Source organism: Taurulus bubalis (genome assembly GCF_910589615.1).
Source record: "Taurulus bubalis genome assembly, chromosome: 13".
NCBI lineage: Eukaryota > Metazoa > Chordata > Actinopteri > Perciformes > Cottidae > Taurulus > Taurulus bubalis.
Genome location: NC_136601.1, coordinates 19,669,598 through 19,689,782, shown reverse-complemented (window position 1 = coordinate 19,689,782; position 20,185 = coordinate 19,669,598). Strand labels below are relative to the sequence as shown.

General features: G+C 43.2%; 4 protein-coding genes across 4 annotated transcripts; 1 reads left to right on the top strand and 3 right to left on the bottom strand.

Annotated features, from left to right (window-relative positions):
* Window positions 1-121: 121 nt before the first annotated feature.
* On the bottom strand, window positions 122-5,306 carry xiap (X-linked inhibitor of apoptosis). Its single transcript, XM_079229013.1, has 8 exons — window positions 5,281-5,306; window positions 3,734-4,021; window positions 3,076-3,643; window positions 2,876-2,978; window positions 2,684-2,762; window positions 1,664-1,703; window positions 1,330-1,488; window positions 122-1,188 (listed from the first exon to the last, which is right to left on the bottom strand). Exons 2-8 carry the CDS (start codon window positions 3,971-3,973, stop codon window positions 995-997), a joined length of 1,383 nt encoding a protein of 460 aa, XP_079085139.1. The 5' UTR covers window positions 3,974-4,021; window positions 5,281-5,306; the 3' UTR covers window positions 122-994.
* A 1,105-nt stretch (window positions 5,307-6,411) lies between these two features.
* Window positions 6,412-10,062, bottom strand: psmd10 (proteasome 26S subunit, non-ATPase 10; the record flags this gene model as incomplete). The annotated part of the gene is made up of 5 exons (XM_079229234.1): window positions 6,412-6,898; window positions 7,239-7,405; window positions 9,282-9,428; window positions 9,771-9,869; window positions 9,949-10,062. The coding sequence occupies 5 exons, from the start codon at window positions 10,060-10,062 to the stop codon at window positions 6,745-6,747; spliced, it is 681 nt and encodes a 226-aa protein (XP_079085360.1). The 3' UTR covers window positions 6,412-6,744.
* Window positions 10,063-10,487: 425 nt separating this feature from the next.
* On the top strand, window positions 10,488-14,944 carry nxt2 (nuclear transport factor 2-like export factor 2). The gene is made up of 4 exons (XM_079228414.1): window positions 10,488-10,612; window positions 10,811-10,897; window positions 11,436-11,580; window positions 13,564-14,944. The coding sequence occupies exons 1-4, from the start codon at window positions 10,598-10,600 to the stop codon at window positions 13,746-13,748; spliced, it is 432 nt and encodes a 143-aa protein (XP_079084540.1). The 5' UTR covers window positions 10,488-10,597; the 3' UTR covers window positions 13,749-14,944.
* On the bottom strand, window positions 14,388-19,860 carry acsl4a (acyl-CoA synthetase long chain family member 4a; the record flags this gene model as incomplete). Its single annotated transcript, XM_079228413.1, has 14 exons — window positions 14,388-15,136; window positions 15,262-15,419; window positions 16,153-16,267; window positions 16,440-16,628; window positions 16,726-16,800; window positions 16,907-17,079; window positions 17,165-17,304; window positions 17,402-17,473; window positions 17,643-17,766; window positions 18,029-18,179; window positions 18,297-18,435; window positions 18,780-18,889; window positions 19,234-19,411; window positions 19,504-19,860. 14 exons carry the CDS (start codon window positions 19,858-19,860, stop codon window positions 14,979-14,981), a joined length of 2,139 nt encoding a protein of 712 aa, XP_079084539.1. The 3' UTR covers window positions 14,388-14,978.
* Window positions 19,861-20,185: the final 325 nt, after the last annotated feature.

The following is a 20,185-nucleotide window of genomic DNA, read 5'->3' as shown; positions in this document are numbered from 1 at the left end:
AATTTATATTCAGCGCTCATTACCACCATGGTTCAGCTTCCTCCCAGTATTTTAGATGACCTGTCATGAATGAATGAATCTCTTTTGTGACACAACTTAGTTTATCCTTGTTTTATTTGGCCCCCTTAGACCATATATATCTAAAGTGAAATATGCAGAGAACTCATCCCTGTTCCCAAAGTAACACAGCAGAGAAAAAGGAGTATTTCTAGTAAAACTGAATTAACTTGGAAGGACAATTCAGAATACCAGTTTAACAAAGTAAAGCCAACCCTCTCTAAGTGTGGGACAAGGTTAATCGGACCTCCTCTTTACACCAAATCCAACCAGTTGCACTTAGACATTGCAGTGTAGTAGTCAAAGAAAAGCATTTTTTCCAAGTCCAAAAATTACAATTTATTCAGTCTTGATGACAACAGATTGCATGATGGAATGGTAAAATAATTTCACACAACACTGATTAATTGAAGGCTATGATTGTTGGCGTTACACTACAGTTGATATTGTCAGTTACAAATCATTTTAATGGATTAATGATCTACCTTTACCCATTTTAATACAGAGCAGCACACGATGAGAAACCTGTCCATAACCACGCCATACTAAATAGATGAGGGAGACACGCAAGAATTATCAACACAAAACAACAAAATGAGACAAGTCCATGAACCTAGAGAAAAGGCACCTCTGGCAAGAAAGTGTTGCAAAATGGTAATTAATCTTAAATGTGAATTTACAAGTTCCAGTTTCCATTAAATGCCAATAAAAACCTCAGCTATGTACAGTATCATCCCATCTTATATTAACAGCTATTTACCATCGTAGTGATTGTGAAAATATTGTTGCCTCTGGACGATTACTCATTCTTTCATTCTCATACAAACAGCACGATCCTTAAATATATCATAAGCTATCTACATTTTATATTAAAATACAACATTATAAAGAAAGTGACAAAGCAGCATTGACGTTTGGCGAGAGTCTGAGATCCCCTTTAGGCGATATAGGTCTGGATCTTCTGCGTTATGGCTCGACAGCAGATTGGACACTTGACGAGCGCCTCGGAACACTTCTTACAGGTGGCCAGATGTCCGCATGGGATGAAGACGATACCAATATCTCTGTCCATGCATATTTTGCACTGTTTCTCTCTCTGCAGCTCCCGCAGTTTCTCCAGTGGGTTCATATCTGGAAGACAGAGAGCGGGTGGGAGGGGGAGGGGAAGAGAGATCAAAATGAGTTTACTCATATTTAAAATCGCTGCTGCTTTTCGTTTTTATGTAGTCACTGTCACTATGAACCTGGTTCACCATGGAGTGGCGCCAGTACCTTGCTCCTGTGAGTTGTTAAGACAATCCTCCATGAGTTCTTCCAGGGTGGAGTAGCCTGAGCCTGTCGCACTGATTTTCTCCAAGATGGTCTTTTCCACCACACTGGGCTCCAGACCCGTCCCAATGGCCTCGTGAGCCATGGCAGACTGCAGCACCTCTGAACACAACGAGGAAACATCGTTGTGTCATCGTACACAGCTACTTGTTCCATAGTGTCACGCTATTTTTATTAGTTACCAGTATACCAAATGTATACAATACATCTTACAGTAGATGTTTGACATTATTCCTAAATTCTCTAAAAAGGCGAGTCAAATAAAATGAATGTTTACCATTCCCATGTCCAGAAAATCCATTTGCATGACTCGAAGCCTGAAAACAAACATGATCATAGTTATTTTCTGAATAATACAAGTAAAAGAAAAGCCTCAGTGACACTACACATTTTCCACAGCTTGTATACGTGTCCAGAGAACTGCATACATTACTACATACAATCATGTAATTATCGTAAGCATGCATTCTTTTTCAATTTGTCCAACCACTGCAGTTAACAGGCAGGTCAACATCTTTCAAGTGCGTCTTAAAACAACATCTAAATGGACGTGGACTTCTTGGTTGACCATACTGGCTGCAAAGACATTACCTCTTAACGTGTTTTTAATGTGAGATGGACACAAAAAAGAAATCCGTCCTTGAAATGCATTCAAAAGCTCAACTGAAGCCGACACGTGGGTATTTTTCAGTGTTACCTCTTTTTTTTTCAAAATTTGCTCCAACGGACAATGTGTCCTTTCTGAGCCAGAATAAATAATACTATATATTTTTTTTTATATATATATATATATATATATATATATATATATATATATATATATATATAATTCTGGAACATGGAAGATATCTACAGTATGTCTGATTCAGATTGAAGTCTCACGTAAGATGAATTGAGGTGCCAACAATGTTTTGAAAAGTACATGCAGGCATGCGAGCGTTGCATTAGGAGTTGCATCCCTTAAATGTCTGGAAGATATTTATTTCAGTTTTAGACATATTATGGATTGAAACATTTTGGATACAAGTGAGCACCATTTTGAGTAGTAATATTTCCTTTCATCCCAAAACACTGCTGTCACAGCAATAGTTTGGCTGTCCAGGATCTTTATCGTGCACATGTGCCACATGTAAACAAATAGTTGGCTATCCGGTTAAGCCAGGACGTCAGGCGTTCACCGGGTTTCTCTGAAACGTGTTTAAGCAGTTTCTTGTTTACATTACAAAATCAAATGATTTGGCAAACTCAACAGCAACCCAGTTACTCATAAATGCATGTAAAAGCACTGGATGCTTACAGCTCTATTTCGTCGTGGGTCTTGTAGCTGGATAGTGTTGACAAATTCTTGTCCTTTTTCTGCCAACAGGAAGCTGCATCTGATTTTAAAAAAAAACAACAGGATTTTATTATAACAAAATTAACTGCCGCAGCAAAAAATAAATAAAAGTGCATATAACTATGTTAATGGTACAATCATGGTTTTTCTCACCCAGGGTAGTATTTGGCATGTTCTTCCCAAGGGTCTTCTTCGGGCTGCCAGCCTTTCAGGCCTCCGCCACAGTGGAAACACAACACCTTGTCTCCTCCTGTCCCTGTAAGGAAGGAAACACACACAATTAAATATTGCTTTGACTCAAATACCAGAGAAATCATTTAAATCACTCAAAGTGTGAGCACACTGTGCTGTACCGGCACTGTAGAAGCCAGCTCTGGCAAGACTCTCGTGGTCAACGGGGTGCAAGACACCTGCAAAGCTGCCGAGCCTCTCCTCCAGACTCCCCATAGGGACACGAGCGTGTGCATGTTGTCTGCTGCCGCTCACCTCCTCCTCTGTACCTCCCTGGAATGGAACGTTGCCCACATCGTGACCGAGGATGAAGAAGCAGTAGGGGAAATGTTTGGTATGCTCCGCCCAGGCGGTGTCCCCTGCTTCCCAACCAGCCAGCATGCCACCACAGCAGAAACACTGCACCCGGTCGTCCACACCGAGGTAGTAGAGGCCAGCTTGGGCCAGATCTCGGGGTCTCACAGGAGCAGTAGAGGGCCAAGAAGAGAGGGTCTGAAGCCGGGCCTCCTCACTCCTCATGTGAGGGGCCATTGGGTATGTGGACTCATCGACTACCTCTCCTGTTCTCAAGCGATATTCCATGTCTTCTGCCTCTTCGTTGTATGTGGAACCGTTGGTCATTCTGTTTTCACAACTCAGGCTGAAATTGGTGCGGTGGGCGCAGATGAGAAAGCTGCATGATGGGGAAACCTGTAACAATGGGGAAAGCAACTTAGAACAGGATGAAAACAAAACCAAAAAACTTCCTCCCGTGTGATTTTCATTAATACTCCCAACTACCTCTTTATGCCTCTCCACAGGTGTGTCTCCCCTGCACCAGTTTTCCACAGTCTTCTGGCAACTGAAACAACGGACACGATCGGCAGGGCCAGTGAAGTAGAAGCCGGCCCGGGCCAAGTTTTCTGCCGGTACCTGCTGGGCCAGACTGGAGCCGCGGAATGAGTCCAGGCGACTGTTCATCTGGGAAAAATCAGCCATGTGATCTGCCTCCAAGTGGCTGTCTTCTCTGAGATCACACATGATGGAGCCAGACAGGAAACTGCTGAGTGGAACTTGATGACAGAATGACTGTAGACGAAATGGAAAGAGAAAAACAAATGCTGTATGTGTTAGGAGGAAATTCACTGAGATGTAAAGCACCCGTAAATAAAGTAGCCAACAACCTACAATACAGATAATACACATACATTACTTTTTTTCCCCTGAAGGTTGAAAACCAGTCCATTTAAAAGTCTGTATTCTATGGTTAAATAGATTTCTGTCTGGCACCAGAGAGCCGATCAGCCCATTTAGGCTCTCTGAAGGGTCACTGTGCCTTTAAGAGAAGCAGTCAGCCTGCAAACCACATGGAGGCATTGGATGTTCCATGTGAGGGATGGGCACCAGAGACTGGCTCAGTCTACTGCAAAAAGGTGTGTATCCCTCGCGGTGCAACAACTAACACTATGCCATGGGACAAACAGAAATACCACACCTCCACTTATACATATTTCTTCAGACGGAGGGACTTTAATTGCCGTCACACAACCTACAGTTTTCTTTTCTTTTTTTGGAAGTAAACGTGTAGTAAAATGTGCATTTGTTTCCCCACCAGCTGTATTTGAAGCTAATAAAACGGAACAAATAAACGGCACAATCTCCGTTTACTTTACACTTAAATCCCACTGCAGACAGCACTGTGACTGACCTTGTGACCACACTGTCAGTGCTAATGGAGCAACTATTGATCTACTCCCATTTCTAAAGATTACATTGACTCATTTGGGTTGAGCAGCTTCTGAACTTTAAACTTGTGTCGACATTCTTTCCAGAAAGATAAGTCACCAGAGCAACAGCAAAGTCTTGGTAACCTTAGGAAACACGAGTGTTTTAATGTACGGACGCAGACGTCAACATAACAGCCGCCTAGCTATTATCTTCTCTTGTATTAACGAGGAGGCCGTAACAACGGGGCCATCGCAATTTACAGAAAGGCCTCGAAGCTTTGCGTTAAACAATACCAACAGTCCCATAGTCTCTGGGAGGTAAACACCGAATATAACGCTAGCTGAATGACAGCTGACAGACACACACTCTCTCACACACATACACGCACACGCACACACTCACGGTGCATTAGCTCGGTGGTCAGACTAAAGCAATACAATGAGCTGAAAGCACACTAATCGGTAGGGTGTAGAGAGTCGGTAAGGACTTTGACCAGCACTAACTAGGAGTACGTAGCTAGCTACAGACGTTAGCTAGCTACGTTAGCTTGGCTGTTCTACATGACGTAAGGTCAACAAGTTACTCGATAAACTATCGCAGCAGAAAACCTCCAAAATTACCTGACAGCCGACTCTCCGGTCTTTATCTTAAGTCGGTCTTCGGCGCGAACACCGCCTGCAACAGAATGCAGTGACTAAAGGGAGCAGGTTATTTTAACGTGACCTGACATCCAGGAAGCGAAAGCAACGGGATGTGCGCACCTCGTCTGGCGCATCCCAGCTGACCACCACTGTGACGTGTGGGGCGTTTTGGGAATTCGCGGGAAATCACTCAAGTTTGTTTTTTGGATATATATATATATATATATATATATATATATATATATATATATATATATATATATATATATATATATATATATATATGATGCTTGTGTGACAGAACACATATTTTGACTAAAGTTTCCATCCAGTACTTGACTGCTTTACACTTCTAATACTCCACTACATTTAGCTTCCGAGTCATATTGTACATTTACTCTACTGTACATTTAATCTGAGCTACAACGACACATTTATAAATATAATATATAACCAAATAATTCCAGCAGAGATAATTTTTTGCTGGCACAGGACCTTTTACTTATAATATATTTGTGGTGTTGCCACTTTTACCTAAGTACATGATAGTACTTGTTCCACCACTGTTTATAGTGAGCATGTTTCACCCACGGCACGTTAAACACTAATAAAAGACACATTTTAATTTCAGGCTAAAGAAAGCAGGTCACAAATAAACTGAGACACACTTTAAAAATTATCAAACTCTTACGATCAACTATATAATGAATCCCCACCCCCAAAAAAGCACTGATCATTTGGGTGCTGTAACGTTCACAATGTGTCAAATCACAACATAAATACAAGGTGAAAATGTGTGAAAATGATCACCCGTATCTGCGGTATAGATATACAGTGAGTTTAACAAGCTCTGTGGTCTGGCCTGCAACAATGTTATGGTTCACTCAATTCATTTCCAGCGGTACAAGGCAGGTGTTATCAGCGGAAAAGCTCTTAAAGCTCACTGTATCCAACCTGCACAGCACCAGACAGACATGCTTAGCTACTAGCTGGAGCATTTAGCTGCTTTAAGAGCCAGCTCATTTCCCTCAGGAGTCGTCTAAAAAGGAATTGGCTGGATTCAATGCCTACATGTACAACAGATAAATACACCTAAGACAACAGGCTGAATAAGTTTTTTTTATTAGGGAATTTTTGCAACAATTAAAAGGTAAAAAGAAATCGATCAAAAGAAATTAGGCTGCAGTTGGTAGACCGCACTTAGTGCACTAGAGTGTTTTTGATGAGACACCTAAGGTTTGGGCAGTTTCATCCCCCATCTGAGGAGCTGATGACGACCCAGTGCAGTCCAAACTTTTCTAATTCACATCTTCCACCTGTTACACATCCTATGTGTCCCACCAGGCCGCTCGGGGAGGACTGACTGGGATGAGGACTCTCATTATGTAACTTTAGGTTGCAGGGACTCAAGCTGGAGCATGACCCTTAGGTTCGGTCAAAGAATCATCCCTCTACAATCCGACGGAGGATGTTTCCCAGACCGCCCTTGGCGAGCTGGAGAGGGGTCTTCTCCTCCTTGTTCTCAATGTAGATGCTGGCCCCGTGTTCCACCAGCACCTTGGCTGCCTCCACACGGTCCTCATCGCACGCCAGGTGGCTGGTTAAAGACAATGCAGGCAGAATTGTGAATACAATTCATGATAAAATTGTCAATGTTAAAAGCACCTCCAACTAAATTCACCTCCATTTTATTAGGGCAGAGGAAAATATCTCTGAGACTGACACCTTCAATTTGAGACAAATTAAACCAAACTTACTAGATGACTGGATACCACTAAAAATAAGTGAGGAAAGTTGTTTTAAATGTAGCTCAACTGACCCTTTAAGGGTTTGTGCGTTGTCCATTTCCACCAACAGTATCACACTGAAACTGTATGTCTGTGCCAGTGGCCACAATGTTGTATTAGACGAATACTTGAATACTTATTCACACATACAGAGGCGTGTTGCCCTGCGAGTCCTGGATGTTGGTCGAGGCACTCTGTTTGAGAAGCAGCTGGATGAGGCGGAAGTTGCCCTTGGACGACGCTCTGTGAAGGGGCGTGGACTGATACTTGTCGGTGACGTTGGGGTCTGCTCCTTTTTCCAACAGCAGCAGGGCGATCTGTAACGAGGGGAAAGCCGTGTTATTTGCATGCCATTGACAACCAATTTTTAACTTCCCATTTTCGGGAAATGCACATTTTCAGATCCTGTTCTGTTAGTTTCTGTTGGTTTTGGCACATGAGTGAAAGTCTGTGTAAAGATACTCACTTCATCCAACTAGTAAAATTACAATTTAGATGTCTAGTGTTGACATAACTTTCTGCATGTTATCGCCCTCTCCAGTGATGAGGGATGTAGAGCAAAGTCATGTTCTGTTTTCCAATTCCATACTAAATGTATACAGTGTACTATATAAAAACTGTAACAGTTTAATATACATTTTGCAGTTGATATACAAAATTAATGTACAAAATACATGTACTTTACAGTTTCTTACTAGTATAGTAAAAGGACAAATCCCACAGGTTTTCTAAATATAGTTTATTGGTGTGTGAGTGTGTGTGGTAGATGTGGTGAAAGAAATATATGGTCACTAACATTGTGTGGTGTTCGGGTCTGTGGGGCCCGTTTTCATTTTTTAATCAAAAGAAAAATTATATGATTCATTATTTTTTTCAAACTCAGACCCGTTGGCCTTGGCTAATTTTCTGTGAAGAACATAAATCTGAACATATCTTCAATGACCACACACTGTACACCCCCCTACACATTTATATTACATACAGGATGTTCGGGTCCATGGGACCGGGGGCTAATAATGCTGCGATCACACCAAAAGCGTAGATTGCATGCAAAGTCTATGCTCAGACGCGAATGGTTGGTAACAATTTGAATTCCCGACGGGCGACGTGAATGGCGTGGTGAGAAGTGAAAAATTTGCCTCATTTTCCGACTCAGGTGAAACATTCACGCTGAGTTGCGAAAGCCGATCAGCGTTGAGATGCTCTGCCCGTCATCACTGCCGTCCTGAAGTAGCGCTGGAAGCGGCCGTCATTCAGACGCTGTTCCTGGAGAAGTTGGAGCTCTGTGCGGCTACGGATAATGTTATGAACCGAAACACGGGGGCGTTTGACGTTCCAACGTTTGTGGAATTTCCACAACAAGTATAAAGCAGAACTGGTGGTTATTTCAATGGTGGATGGTGGAAATGGTAATGTTTTTTTAACAGAGATAAGCCGCACCCCCTTTACGGGGCAAATTAAGCAAAAGGCGCGAATTAACTAAGTCGAGCAAGTAAACTCACGCGAGTAAAGCGTTACGAATATTCGCAACGCTTTTAGTGTGAATGTAGCATGAGAGTGTGGAAATTGTAGGTCCTGTGTAACTTCACTCTGTTCTCCTGTCTGCGCCTTCTTATTGAGAGTGGGTGCGAGTGAGTGAGTGCTGCAAGTGAGTGCGAGTGCGAGTGTTTTGTTTTATGCCCCTGCCATTCCCGCACAAGGTTGCAACATTGTTGATCAATTAAAGCACCTACACCTGTCTGCTCTCACGTTCCGCACATTTTAGCCTCTGTCTTGCGGGAACCAATCTTTATTTGCTCAATCTCCATCCCAGCGGCAAATTGAGAGCGGGATAGAGAAAGAGAGAGAAGCTTTTGATGATGATGATGATGATGATGTAGAGGAAGAGGCTTCAGAATGTGAGGATCACAATTATGAAAATGTAAGTAACTTTCTGAAGTCTGAAAGTAACTTTGAAGAGGATGAGATTGAGCATCAGCTAGTTCCAAAATGAAGACGAGCACCAGGACCGACCCATCAGCAGCTAGCAAGTGAACAAATATGGATGATCTGACCTCAGGGTGCTATGCTCTGACCTCAGCTAGTTCCAAAATAAAGATGAGCCCCAGGACAAGCCCGGTAGCAGCCAGCAAGTGAAGAAATATATGTAGATCAAACTATCAAAAAAAAGCTAGTGCAGCCTGGGAGTCTTACCTCATATCTGTCTTTAGAGGCGGCATAGTGCAGAGCGGTGCATCGGTTTTGATTAAGTGAATTCAGCTGAGCTCCTTTGGATATCAGAGATCGCACAATGTCTTCTCTGCCAGCGGACGCTGCAATGTGAAGAGGGGTCCACAAAGCCTGGGAAGTAACAAATCACAAAAGAAAATGAATTGGATTATTTTTAGGATTGCCCCATAATGCCCCTGTTCACATTCTAGATTGCAACATTTTCATTATTGTATACATATTTATTTATTATGCACTGATATAGCCTTAATTGCATCTAATGTAATGTCAATACAGATTACACAAGAAAAAAATTATATAAACTATTTTTATGGATATTGTCTATATGGATGGATACTGTTTGTATGGATTGTTATATTAAATACATATTATAACTGCATCATATTGCAGGGTCCCCTCCACCCCTCATGCACCTAACAATAGTGCATACAAACATTGGATGTTTTAGCCTACATCGTCCTGCAGATTCACATCAACTCCCAGCTCAAGCAGAAACGCCACAATGTCGGTGTGTCCAGCAGAACAAGCCCAGTGCAGCGCGGTCCGATGGTCCTGAAATTACAGAAAGTCGTGGGTGAAAACGTGCAAAACATCACAGAGCATCTGTGATGTCACAAACATGCATTCTCACCTGGTCTAGTTTAGAGGCAAGCGATTTATCTGACAGAATGCACTCTTTTAGTTTCTCAAACTGTCCCGTGTACGCTAACTCACAGACCTCCACGTTTGATACAGAACCCGCCATTGTTAATAAATGTTTTAAACGTCAAACAAGTGTTACGGTAGCTAACGTTAGCGAAATGGGGATGCCCGAGAGTTGTTTCTTCCTATCGTTTGAACAAGGAATGACTCAGGAAATTATTAACTCTACTTCCGCATGGGTTATTGTTCCCCTTCAAAATAAAACACTATCAGTGGCATCACGTGACAATGAGACTGAATACACCATGACATTGTATTATTCACTCTGTCGTTATTCTGTTTGATTCAACGAACAAACAGAGGACGTGAAAAGTGATTTAGAGACTTGTAACCAAGCTATCAGAGGGCTTCATTAAATTTGAACGAACGCACAAGCATTTTATTTTGATAGGTATAGATGGTGCCCGGGGGGGGGCGGGGGGGGGGAAGTAATACACGATGCAAAATGGCTGCATTGGATACTAAACGTGCTAAATGAACAAGCGGAGGAAAAGGCTAACAATAAAAAATATTTCCCGCTCTCCTATCTGATAATATTTAATATATTCTGTGTGGTACTGCTCCATATTTCTGTTCTCATGGCGAGCACGCTGGTGAGTTTAAATGCGACACGTTTATCCTGAAATCCACCAGCTATAGCGTTGTTTTGCTAGCTAGCTAACGTTAAAGTTGGTTTCGAAAATTTAACGTCAGCGACCTTGCACACTGTGCACTCCCAGATACCTCGTTCACGAGCGTTAGTTGACTTGAAATGATCGTGGTCGCTATTTAATACGTGCTTTCCACTCTAGGATTTCAGGACCCATGTCGACCAGTCATGCAGGTATTCAGAAGAATTTGTCAACATTTATTACGACTGCATGGATAAGAAAAGAAGGGTAAGTGATGGCGCTGTTTTGGTCTCATACAGCATAACATCTGCAACGTTGCTCCAGATATTCAGAATAATGTGTATGACCGCACTAGAGCTTAAGTTAACAGATGTATTGGTATTGCTTTAAAGACATTGACGTCTTTGAAATAACTAACAGTGTCGTCCAGTAAATAGTTTGGTCACCAGAGAGCAGTGTCCACTTTACTTTAAACAATATAATAATAATAATACATTTAATTTATATAGCGCTTTTCGTGGTACTCAAAGACACTTGACAAAACATTTAAAAAACATTATAGAAGCTATACAATAAAAGCAGATAAACAAAAACAATAAGAACACGGAGCACACAGTCACACAATGAAAGCAGTTCTGAAGAGGTGGGTTTTGATTTAACGTTATGTTTTGGAAATGGGAAGGTCAGTGCAGTCACGGATGAGTTTGGGGAGAGAGTTATGTTATCAGGTTCTTCTGCACTGGCCTTCAAACTCCAGTTTTGGCCCAGTTGGTGTTGTTATTGTTAATGATCCTCTGTGTCCCAGAACTTGACCCGACTCTACCTGGACAAGGCGACCTTGGTGTGGAACGGGAATGCGGTGTCCGGGCAGGATGCTCTCAGCGAGTTTTTTGAGTCGTTGCCTTCGAGCGAGTTTCAAGTTCAAACACTGGATTGTCAACCAGTTCACGGTCAGTGGGTTAATCTCAGAGCTGGAAAAACATTCTCAAATGTTCTTAGAGTAGAGACCCCGAGCTAGTGTGAAGCAGAACATACAAAACATCACGCGTGTTAAAGACAAAGTTGAGATCTTTTTAATAAAGCAGGGTTTTTCTTGTGATGTTGCACTAATCCCAGCAAGGCCGAGATCCTCCTTGTGGCACTGGCACCATAGTGGCAAGCGTCAGTCCAGTCTCTGACTAGTCGTGGCACTCTTGTGACAACTACTGGCACTTCTCTGAGTAGTGGCAATAGTCTGACCCCGAGTGGTGGCACTCCTGTGAGAACTACTGACACTGGCAGCTCGTGGCACCTACCGACATCTAACTACATACACTCACCTAAAGGATTATTAGGAACACCTGTTCAATTTCTCATTAATGCAATTATCTAATCAACCAATCACATGGCAGTTGCTTCAATGCATTTAGGGGTGTGGTCCTGGTCAAGACAATCTCCTGAACTCCAAACTGAATGTCAGAATGGGAAAGAAAGGTGCTTTAAGCAATTTTGAGCGTGACATGGCTGTTGGTGCCTGACGGGCCAGTCTGAGTATTTCACAATCTGCTCAGTTACTGGGATTTTCACGCACAACCATTTCTAGGGTTTACAAAGAATGGTGTGAAAAGGGAAAAACATCCAGTATGCAGCACTCCTGTGGGCGAAAATGCCTTGTTGATGCTAGAGGTCAGAGGAGAATGGGCCGACTGATTCCAGCTGATGGAAGAGCAACTTTGACTGAAATAACCACTCGTTACAACCGAGGTATGCAGCAAAGCATTTGTGAAGCCACAACACGCACAACCTTGAGGCGGATGGGCTACAACAGCAGAAGACCCCACCGGGTACCACTCATCTCCACTACAAATAGGAAAAAAGGTTACAATTTGCAAGAGCTCACCAAAATTGGACAGTTGAAGACTGGAAAAATGTTGCCTGGTCTGATGAGTCTCGATTTCTGTTGAGACATTCAGATGGTACAGTCAGAATTTGGCGTAAACAGAATGAGATCATGGATCCATCATGCCTTGTTACCACTGTGCAGGCTGGTGGTGGTGTTGTAATGGTGTGGGGGATGTTTTCTTGGCACACTTTAGGCCCCTTAGTGCCAATTGGGCATTGTTTAAATGCCACGGCCTACCTGAGCATTGTTTCTGACCATGTCCATCCCTTCATGGCCACCATGTACCCATCCTCTGATGGCTACTTCCAGCAGGATAATGCACCATGTCACAAAGCTCCAATCATTTCTAATTGGTTTCTTGAACATGACAATGAGTTTGCTGTACTAAAATGGCCGTCACAGTCACCAGATCTCAACCCAATAGAGCATCTTTGGGATGTGGTGGAACGGGAGCTTCGTGCCCTGGATGTGCATCCCACAAATCTCCATCAACTGCAAGATGCTATCCTATCAATATGGGCCAACATTTCTAAAGAATGCTTTCAGCACCTTGTTGAATTAATGCCATGTAGAATTAAGGCAGTTTTGAAGGCGAAAGGGGATCAAACACAGTATTAGTATGGCGTTCCTAATAATCCTTTTAGGTGAGTGTATAAAGAAAGTATTTATTTGGAAAGTATATTTTGTTCCTTTTTGTTTCAAAACCATACATGAATATAATGACTGATAAACGACGTTGCGCGAAGGATGTATATAGAGAACAGGGGCTCAGTTGACTCAACTAAAATCATAAATTTACAGCAGCTGACCTGTGTAACAACAATGAGTGTTCCCAGGAAATGTGGCTCCACCCACTCAGCTGCTTTTTATTTGCATTCTTTATTCAACAATTGCTCATGTGCTAAATACATTTAAATTAACAAGACAGGGTGCCGAACGAGTGCTGTTCACTAGTCACTGTCACCTGACTGACGCCTGCTACAAGCATGCCACTGTCAATAATCGCACTCATCCTGCATCAATAAAGCCTTTTTTCTTCATTCATTCACAGAGCAAGCAACCCAGGGTCAGACTACACTGCTGGTGGTGACTGGCGGGACCGTGAAGTTTGAAGGGAACAAACAGCGTTTCTTCAACCAGAACTTTCTTTTGACAGCTCAGGCAACAGCCAACAATGACCAGCCTGTTTGGAAGATCGCGAGTGACTGTTTCCGATTTCAGGACTGGAATAACTGAGGCTCTCCTCTCTAAAAAGAAAAGAAATACAGAGTATGAACACTCACCCGGGATGATTTAGATCCAGTTTGTTTATTTCCTTTTTTGTAATAAAATAAAAATGTAATACACCACAAAATACAAAAACAAGTTTTATTCTTGAACAAGGCATGTGATCATGATGGAGTAATAAATAGATCACCAAACGACCAAACTAACGCGACTGTCAATGTGTGTCTTTTATAAGTTGAAATGATGCAAATCTATCAACACTACAACACTTTGAAAAATACATAGAAAACGCTCCTATATTGAGGAACAGACCACTTCAGATAACCCTTTTACCAATTGTACATTAACCCGGGAACTGAAATAAAATACCCAGTGCTGACTAGCTAATGCAAGTAGCATCTTAGCAATTTGTTAGTAGCCAAACATGCTTGCTCCTAAATAAATACACCGCCCACAAGAATTGACAAAAGAGCCTTTCTATACAAGTAAACTCGCTATTGGACATTTTTATATATTAAAATGGTTGCTTGTCTTCCTGAGTCATTTATGGTCACACATTTTGGTATTACTTCCCAAATAAATTGACAAAAGCAAAAAAAGTATAAATTAAATATCTGTCAGAACAAGAAAGTGGGGTGGATAAGCAGATGTGATCACAAGTATGTTTAATTCCATATTATAAGTGCCAGTGTATCTGTATTTTTCTTCAAGTAAAATATGGCAGTAAAGCATTTCTTGTGTCACAAACGTGTAGTCTATTTGTTTTTAACTAGATGCCACTTCTGCTTGACTACACAGGTACTGCAGACTGAAGGCACAGTAACATTAGTGCTCCACATTTACAAAAAGAGCAATACAAGCCTCCCTGATGATTACAGTTCATATCTTCAATTGAAGTAACAACAAAGCATCAGCAACACATGGGGAGGAACAGTGGTACTTTTTCTTTTAAATCAGCTACAAACTGAGGTCCAGCAGATTTAAGTGGATGGCAGATGTCATGTGCTGCAATGGTCTGGGACCTTTTTCCTGGAATAAGAGTCGTCACTTGAGTGAAATTGCAACACCCACACAAATAAATAGAAAGCAGGACACATGGATAAACAGCTACAGCTTCTTTGTTCCAAGACATTTTCATGTGGTACGCAAACGGCACACAACTCCATGTGGGTGCCACTGGGAGGATTATTTACAGTGGTTATGGTTACAACGGAGCCGCTCGGCCGAAGGCGAGCGATGTCATTTGCCCCCGTACATTCTCTCTATGTGATGGAGATAGTGGTTCTTCAGCTCCTTCCTCTTCAGCTTGAACGCATCTGTGACGAGGCCCGTCTCGGGGGTCCAGGGCTCCGGACTCAGATGTACCTTCATTGGAATCTCAAACCGCTGGAGTTTAACTACATGGGTGAGACGTAGAGAACCGTGAGGCTCACACACATTCAAAAGCTAGTTTAAAAAATAAAAAAAGAGAAAGGAAAATAACATGCATCGGCATAAAAGTAAATACAAGTTTGTTTCTTACTGTTAGCAGCAACCTCCTTGATCTCCTTCAGGACCTCTCTTTCCATGTCCGGGTGGGTGCAGATCTCTTCCCATGCCCCCAGTATGCCTCTCCGCTTGGCCAGGTCAGTCATCCTCTTCTGGTTGGGAACCACAAAGCTGATCACGTAGTTCTGCTCACTGAAAGCATGTGGAATAGAAACAAGGTTGATAAAAGGCTACATAATAATAAATCTGTGGTCTCTCTGGAAAAATCTGCAAATCAGTTTGCAGATTTGCAAACTAGCTGAAGTCATATTGAAGTAGCATTGAAAATACAAAGCTGAAAGTTGAAATGGTTTGAAAAGTTCTGAAAGAAGTTGGATTTGCGTGAGAGCGCTGACGGAAGTTGAGAAACAAAACCACTATGGCTATGTGTATAGCACATCTGTCCAACATTGTCACCCTAAAGCAGGTAGTGGTGTACAAAAAGCACACCTGGACTTAAAGCTACAGAAAGGCTGTCCCGACATCAGCTCTTAGAAATAAGAGCCGATTGACAGACGGCACCAACGCGGCGGTTTGGAGCAGATTGTAAGATGATGCAAAAGAGCGACGTCAGCTGACCCGAGGTTGCGTGCTAAACCTCGGGTCAGCTGACGTCTGAAAATAATATAAGAAAGTTAGTCTTCGGAGTAACGCAACCGGTTCCCGGTAGGGTTCTCAACCCAAGTGAGAAATGTGATTGAGCTCGTGCCAAATCTCATCAAGTTAGTTTGGTTTTAACCGAGGCAGTCATGAGTTTATCTACATCCAACCGAACATAAGGCCCTGGTGTCTGGACATTTTGAAACGCTTTGCAGACTACGTCGCATGTATTCCTTCATTAGGGAAGTGGGAGAAATGCAAATCCCACTTCCTGTAATGTACTCACCTGTTTGCATAAGCACAGATGTTGTCTATGATGGAGCAGTTTTTCAGAGCGCACTCCACTTTACCGAGAGACACGTACTCCCCGGCCTGCAGCTTGACCAAGTCTTTTTTACGATCTAAATTGGAAATTAAAAGAAATTGGTTCACAATGGCGCCCTTTATCAGGCACATCAAAGTTACAACCACAATGACTGTGCCATGAAATTAGGTGTGTGTCGTGCCTTTCACAGTCGCTGTCAGAAGACAGCCACAGGACTGAAGAGCAAGCTCGGGGCAATTTATACACACCCACTATCTGAAGACAGCCGTCTGGGTAAATCTCTCCTACGTCTCCGGTGCAGAACCATCGCTGGCCCTTATCGTCCGCGAAAAAGTCCTGGTCTTTGCCCTCCTGCTTGTAGTAACCCATGGTTACGTTGGGGCCACCAATCAGGATCTCCCCTCTTGGGTTTGGCTCGTCTCTGCTTGTGTAGCCACCTGAGGTTGGCAAATTACCCAAAATATAATTGCCCTGTAATTACAAAATGCTTGTCATTCTGAGTGCAGCTTGTACAAACAGGTCTTTCAACCTCACCTTCAGCCCAGTCCCGCAGTCTGATCTCGCAGCAAATGAGGGGAGCGCCAACACGACCCGTGCTGATGTCCACAACTGTGGAACAGGACACAACAGCTTAGCGACGCACCCATTTGTTCTCATCTTTTTTTTTCCTTTTGCACGTTCTTTACGTATTCCGCACTTTCAAATCTCAGCTTACCCTCCGTGATGGTGCCTGCTCCGCAGGTTTCCGTGAGGCCGTAGCCCTGACCCACCGGGCAGCAGAAACACACATTCATGAATCTCTGCGTGGCCGAGGACAGGGGGGCTCCTCCAGACAGCATCATCCTCACCCGTCCCCCAAGGAGTTTCTTCACTTTCCGGAACAACAGGCTGCAAAGACAAATTGCACCAGATTTGATTTTAGTTTCTTTTTTTAAATAAAAAGGCATCGGAGGAGACGCGGTGGTTTACTTACGCATTGCAGAGCGGTGCGTCATAGCCCCTCTTGATCTGCTCCAGTTTATATTTGTAGCCCAGCGTAAACAGCGTCTTCTGGAAGACATTCATTTCCTGCACTTTGCTCATCACATTCTTGTTGATGCGGTCCATAATTTCCTTTTGAGGAGGAAAAAAAAAAAAGTTTTACACATGTTTTGTATACAGAGTAGAAAAACATAGAGGAGGAGAGTAGTGAGCAATGAAGGATTCTTACTGGCACAGCTGCCATCAGGGTGGGTTTGAGCACAGAGCTGTCTCCTTTACTTCCTCTCTTTATCTTGGTAGACTAAAGGGAGAAAGAAGAAATTAAACAGATGGCCCCGATTACATTATCCAGTAGCAAATGACTAAGCATCGTGGTAACAATGCATTAGTAACCACACCCAGGTGTGTTATTAAGAAACACAGCATGACAATTGCAACATGACCCGGTGTCGATGCCGGCTGCGTATTACCTGGTCTGACAGCGTCTGGGGGGACGAGTAGCCGATCCGACAGCCATATGTGACGCTGGAGATTTCAGCCGTCATTTCCAGAACATGAGCCAGGGGCAGATATGCTATGTAGGTATCGTTAGGCCTGCCACAACACAAAAGGTAAATGTTAATCATCACACGAGTATCTTTTAGAGTGGTCTTTCTGTTCCTTGGAGTCTGTCCCAGCACAAATTAAATGGAACGTTCTGCAGTCATCTTGTCAGTTTCTATGCCAAGGATGTTTTTGTTTGATAAGATAACACTGGAGAGATGTTCTTTTTCAGTAAACGCTATGACACTGGCTGTTGAATGGTGAGCGAAAAACCTGCTGCATTATACCAGGGTTACATATAGTAGGAACTCACCCAAGTCCAGGGATGCGTTCGCACTGGCCCGTCATTCCCGCAATCAGGTTACTGTGGACGATCATGACTCCCTTCGGTCTGCCTGTGGAGCCACTGGTGTACATCACCACGGCCAGATCAGAGGGCTGAGGCTTCACAACCGCCCTCTCCACTGCAAGACAAACACACGCTTAAACAACTTCAAGACTGTATACAAGGCTTAAAGCCGAATATCGTCTTCTGTGTGTATTTCAACATAGAAGCACATCTAAGTGAGACGTATACGCACTATTTTCCGGCAGCGCGCCCAGCTCTTGTACGGCCTGCATGCTGTGGGTGGACAGCCCCGCTGGGTAGCCTTCTGTGTTAATTTTCTTCTGGTCCACGTAGATCACGTGCTTCAGTTTTGGGATCAGTGGAAGCACTTTCTGGACAGAAAAGGGTGAAGCTGCCATTACAACAAAGCCTCATCACATAGTTTAATTTTGTCTCCATCTTTGCTGACGTATTCTTTATAACGGGCAGTAACCTGACCTACTAAATAAAAATAAAAAACACCCATTAGAAGAAAAGAAAAGTTGGGAATTTAAAAAGCTTTTAGAGAAAAGGCTTTAAGGGGCTTTCTGGGTTCGTCATACCAGCTTTGATGCGAATGAAATTATGCATAGTAATTAGTCAGTGTCATCTGAAGATGACTATTGGAGCTACTTTTATCGAGACAAATAGTGTTTTGTGAGGTTACAGTTTGTGCGCTCGAAGGGATTAAACTCACTTTCAGTTTAGTCTCAAGCAGATCCACGCTGGTAATGAGGTGCGTCACTCCAGTCTCGTTCAGTCCAAATGCAATGGCGTCCTCTCCCAGAGTGGCGTAGAATGTCACCACTATTGTGAATACAACACAGTCAGTGTAACCATAATAAATATATAAAAACAGCAGTTGCTGTATTACCCACACTTATGAGACTACATCTTGCACTATAATATACATTACTAGCCATGAACTACATTTAAGCAGACACTTTTAAAGAAAAGAGAAGTTAAAATTAAACTATGAATTTATAGTTTAGTATTTTCACCTTTTAATTATTTAGTTTTTATTAGCCTACATCAGTGTGAACAGATAAACATGGTAAATCAATAATGCTAACCAGATATATAAAAGCTTTGCCGAGCCGTACACATACATCCGTTGACTGTCACCGCGATACAGAATGTAATGTACTTACACGGGAAGTTGCGCCTGAAGCATGTCTGGGCTGTGATCATCCACTCCGCTCTGGTTTCGCAAAAGATTGCGATACTGCTTTTGGGTTGCTGTCCCAGAGCGGCCAGCCCACTGCCAAACTGACTGACGATAGAGTCCACTTCATTGTAGGAGAGCCATCTATAGTCCCCCAGGATCAGCTGGCGAGAGAAAAGAGCCAGTTGCAACGTCAGACGTCTTCGTCCTCACAAGCATCACTCTCGACAATAATTATAGTCGTGGGAATCCTCACCTTTTTAAATACTTTACCGCTGGGCTGAAGCTCATTTTCCTCATTCAGTACATCTCTGGTGCCGAGGCAGTGCGCCTCTCCGAAGCGCTGCACAGCGTGCTCGAACAGCTTATCCAGCGTGTCCTTGCCCGGGAGGTCCTCCCGAGCTAAGGAATCAAAGTGGTCCACGCAGCGGTAAGGGCCCTCCGCACCGCCTGAAGTGGAGCGGGCCTTTGTCCGCTTGGACAGGGCTTTTCTTTCACCGGCCCCGGTGATGTAGTACCACGGAAGGAAGGACAGGACGGAGTACAGCCACACCACTAGGTGGATTGGAAACAGCAGGATTGCCTGGAGGGCAGAGTCTGACTGGAGAACCATACTGTTCTCTGGAAGAGTACGTGTGGAGGCCAAATCTAGGTAGCCCTGGTTGTCAGACTAGTTTGGAGCAGTGTGTGCTGGTCACGAAGAAGGTTTGACGCCTCGGAAGGATGAAGTGCCTCCTCCCCTCCCCCCCCCAGGAAGAAACAATTGTAAGAATCCCAAAACTGTGATATGGGAATATTCGGTCAGCTCCCCACGAATGTGACACCTAAAGTTGGAAGAAAACAGAAAATCAGAGAAGTGAAAATGATGAGTCAAAATATAAAGCAAAAAATAAGTCAGGACTCATTTTCAACCCAATTGTCAGTCGTGTGCCAACAGC

Coding starts and splice junctions, on each gene's coding strand:
- xiap (XM_079229013.1), bottom strand. CDS start 3,973: ATGTGTGATCTCAGAGAAGACAGCCACTTGGAGGCAGATCACATGGCT. Junction 3,644..3,733: donor CTGTGGAGAGGCATAAAGAG/GTAGTTGGGAGT, acceptor CCATTGTTACAG/GTTTCCCCATCATGCAGCTT. Junction 2,979..3,075: donor AGCTGGCTTCTACAGTGCCG/GTACAGCACAGT, acceptor CCTTCCTTACAG/GGACAGGAGGAGACAAGGTG.
- nxt2 (XM_079228414.1), top strand. Junction 10,898..11,435: donor GCATGGATAAGAAAAGAAGG/GTAAGTGATGGC, acceptor TCTGTGTCCCAG/AACTTGACCCGACTCTACCT. Junction 11,581..13,563: donor GGATTGTCAACCAGTTCACG/GTCAGTGGGTTA, acceptor ATTCATTCACAG/AGCAAGCAACCCAGGGTCAG.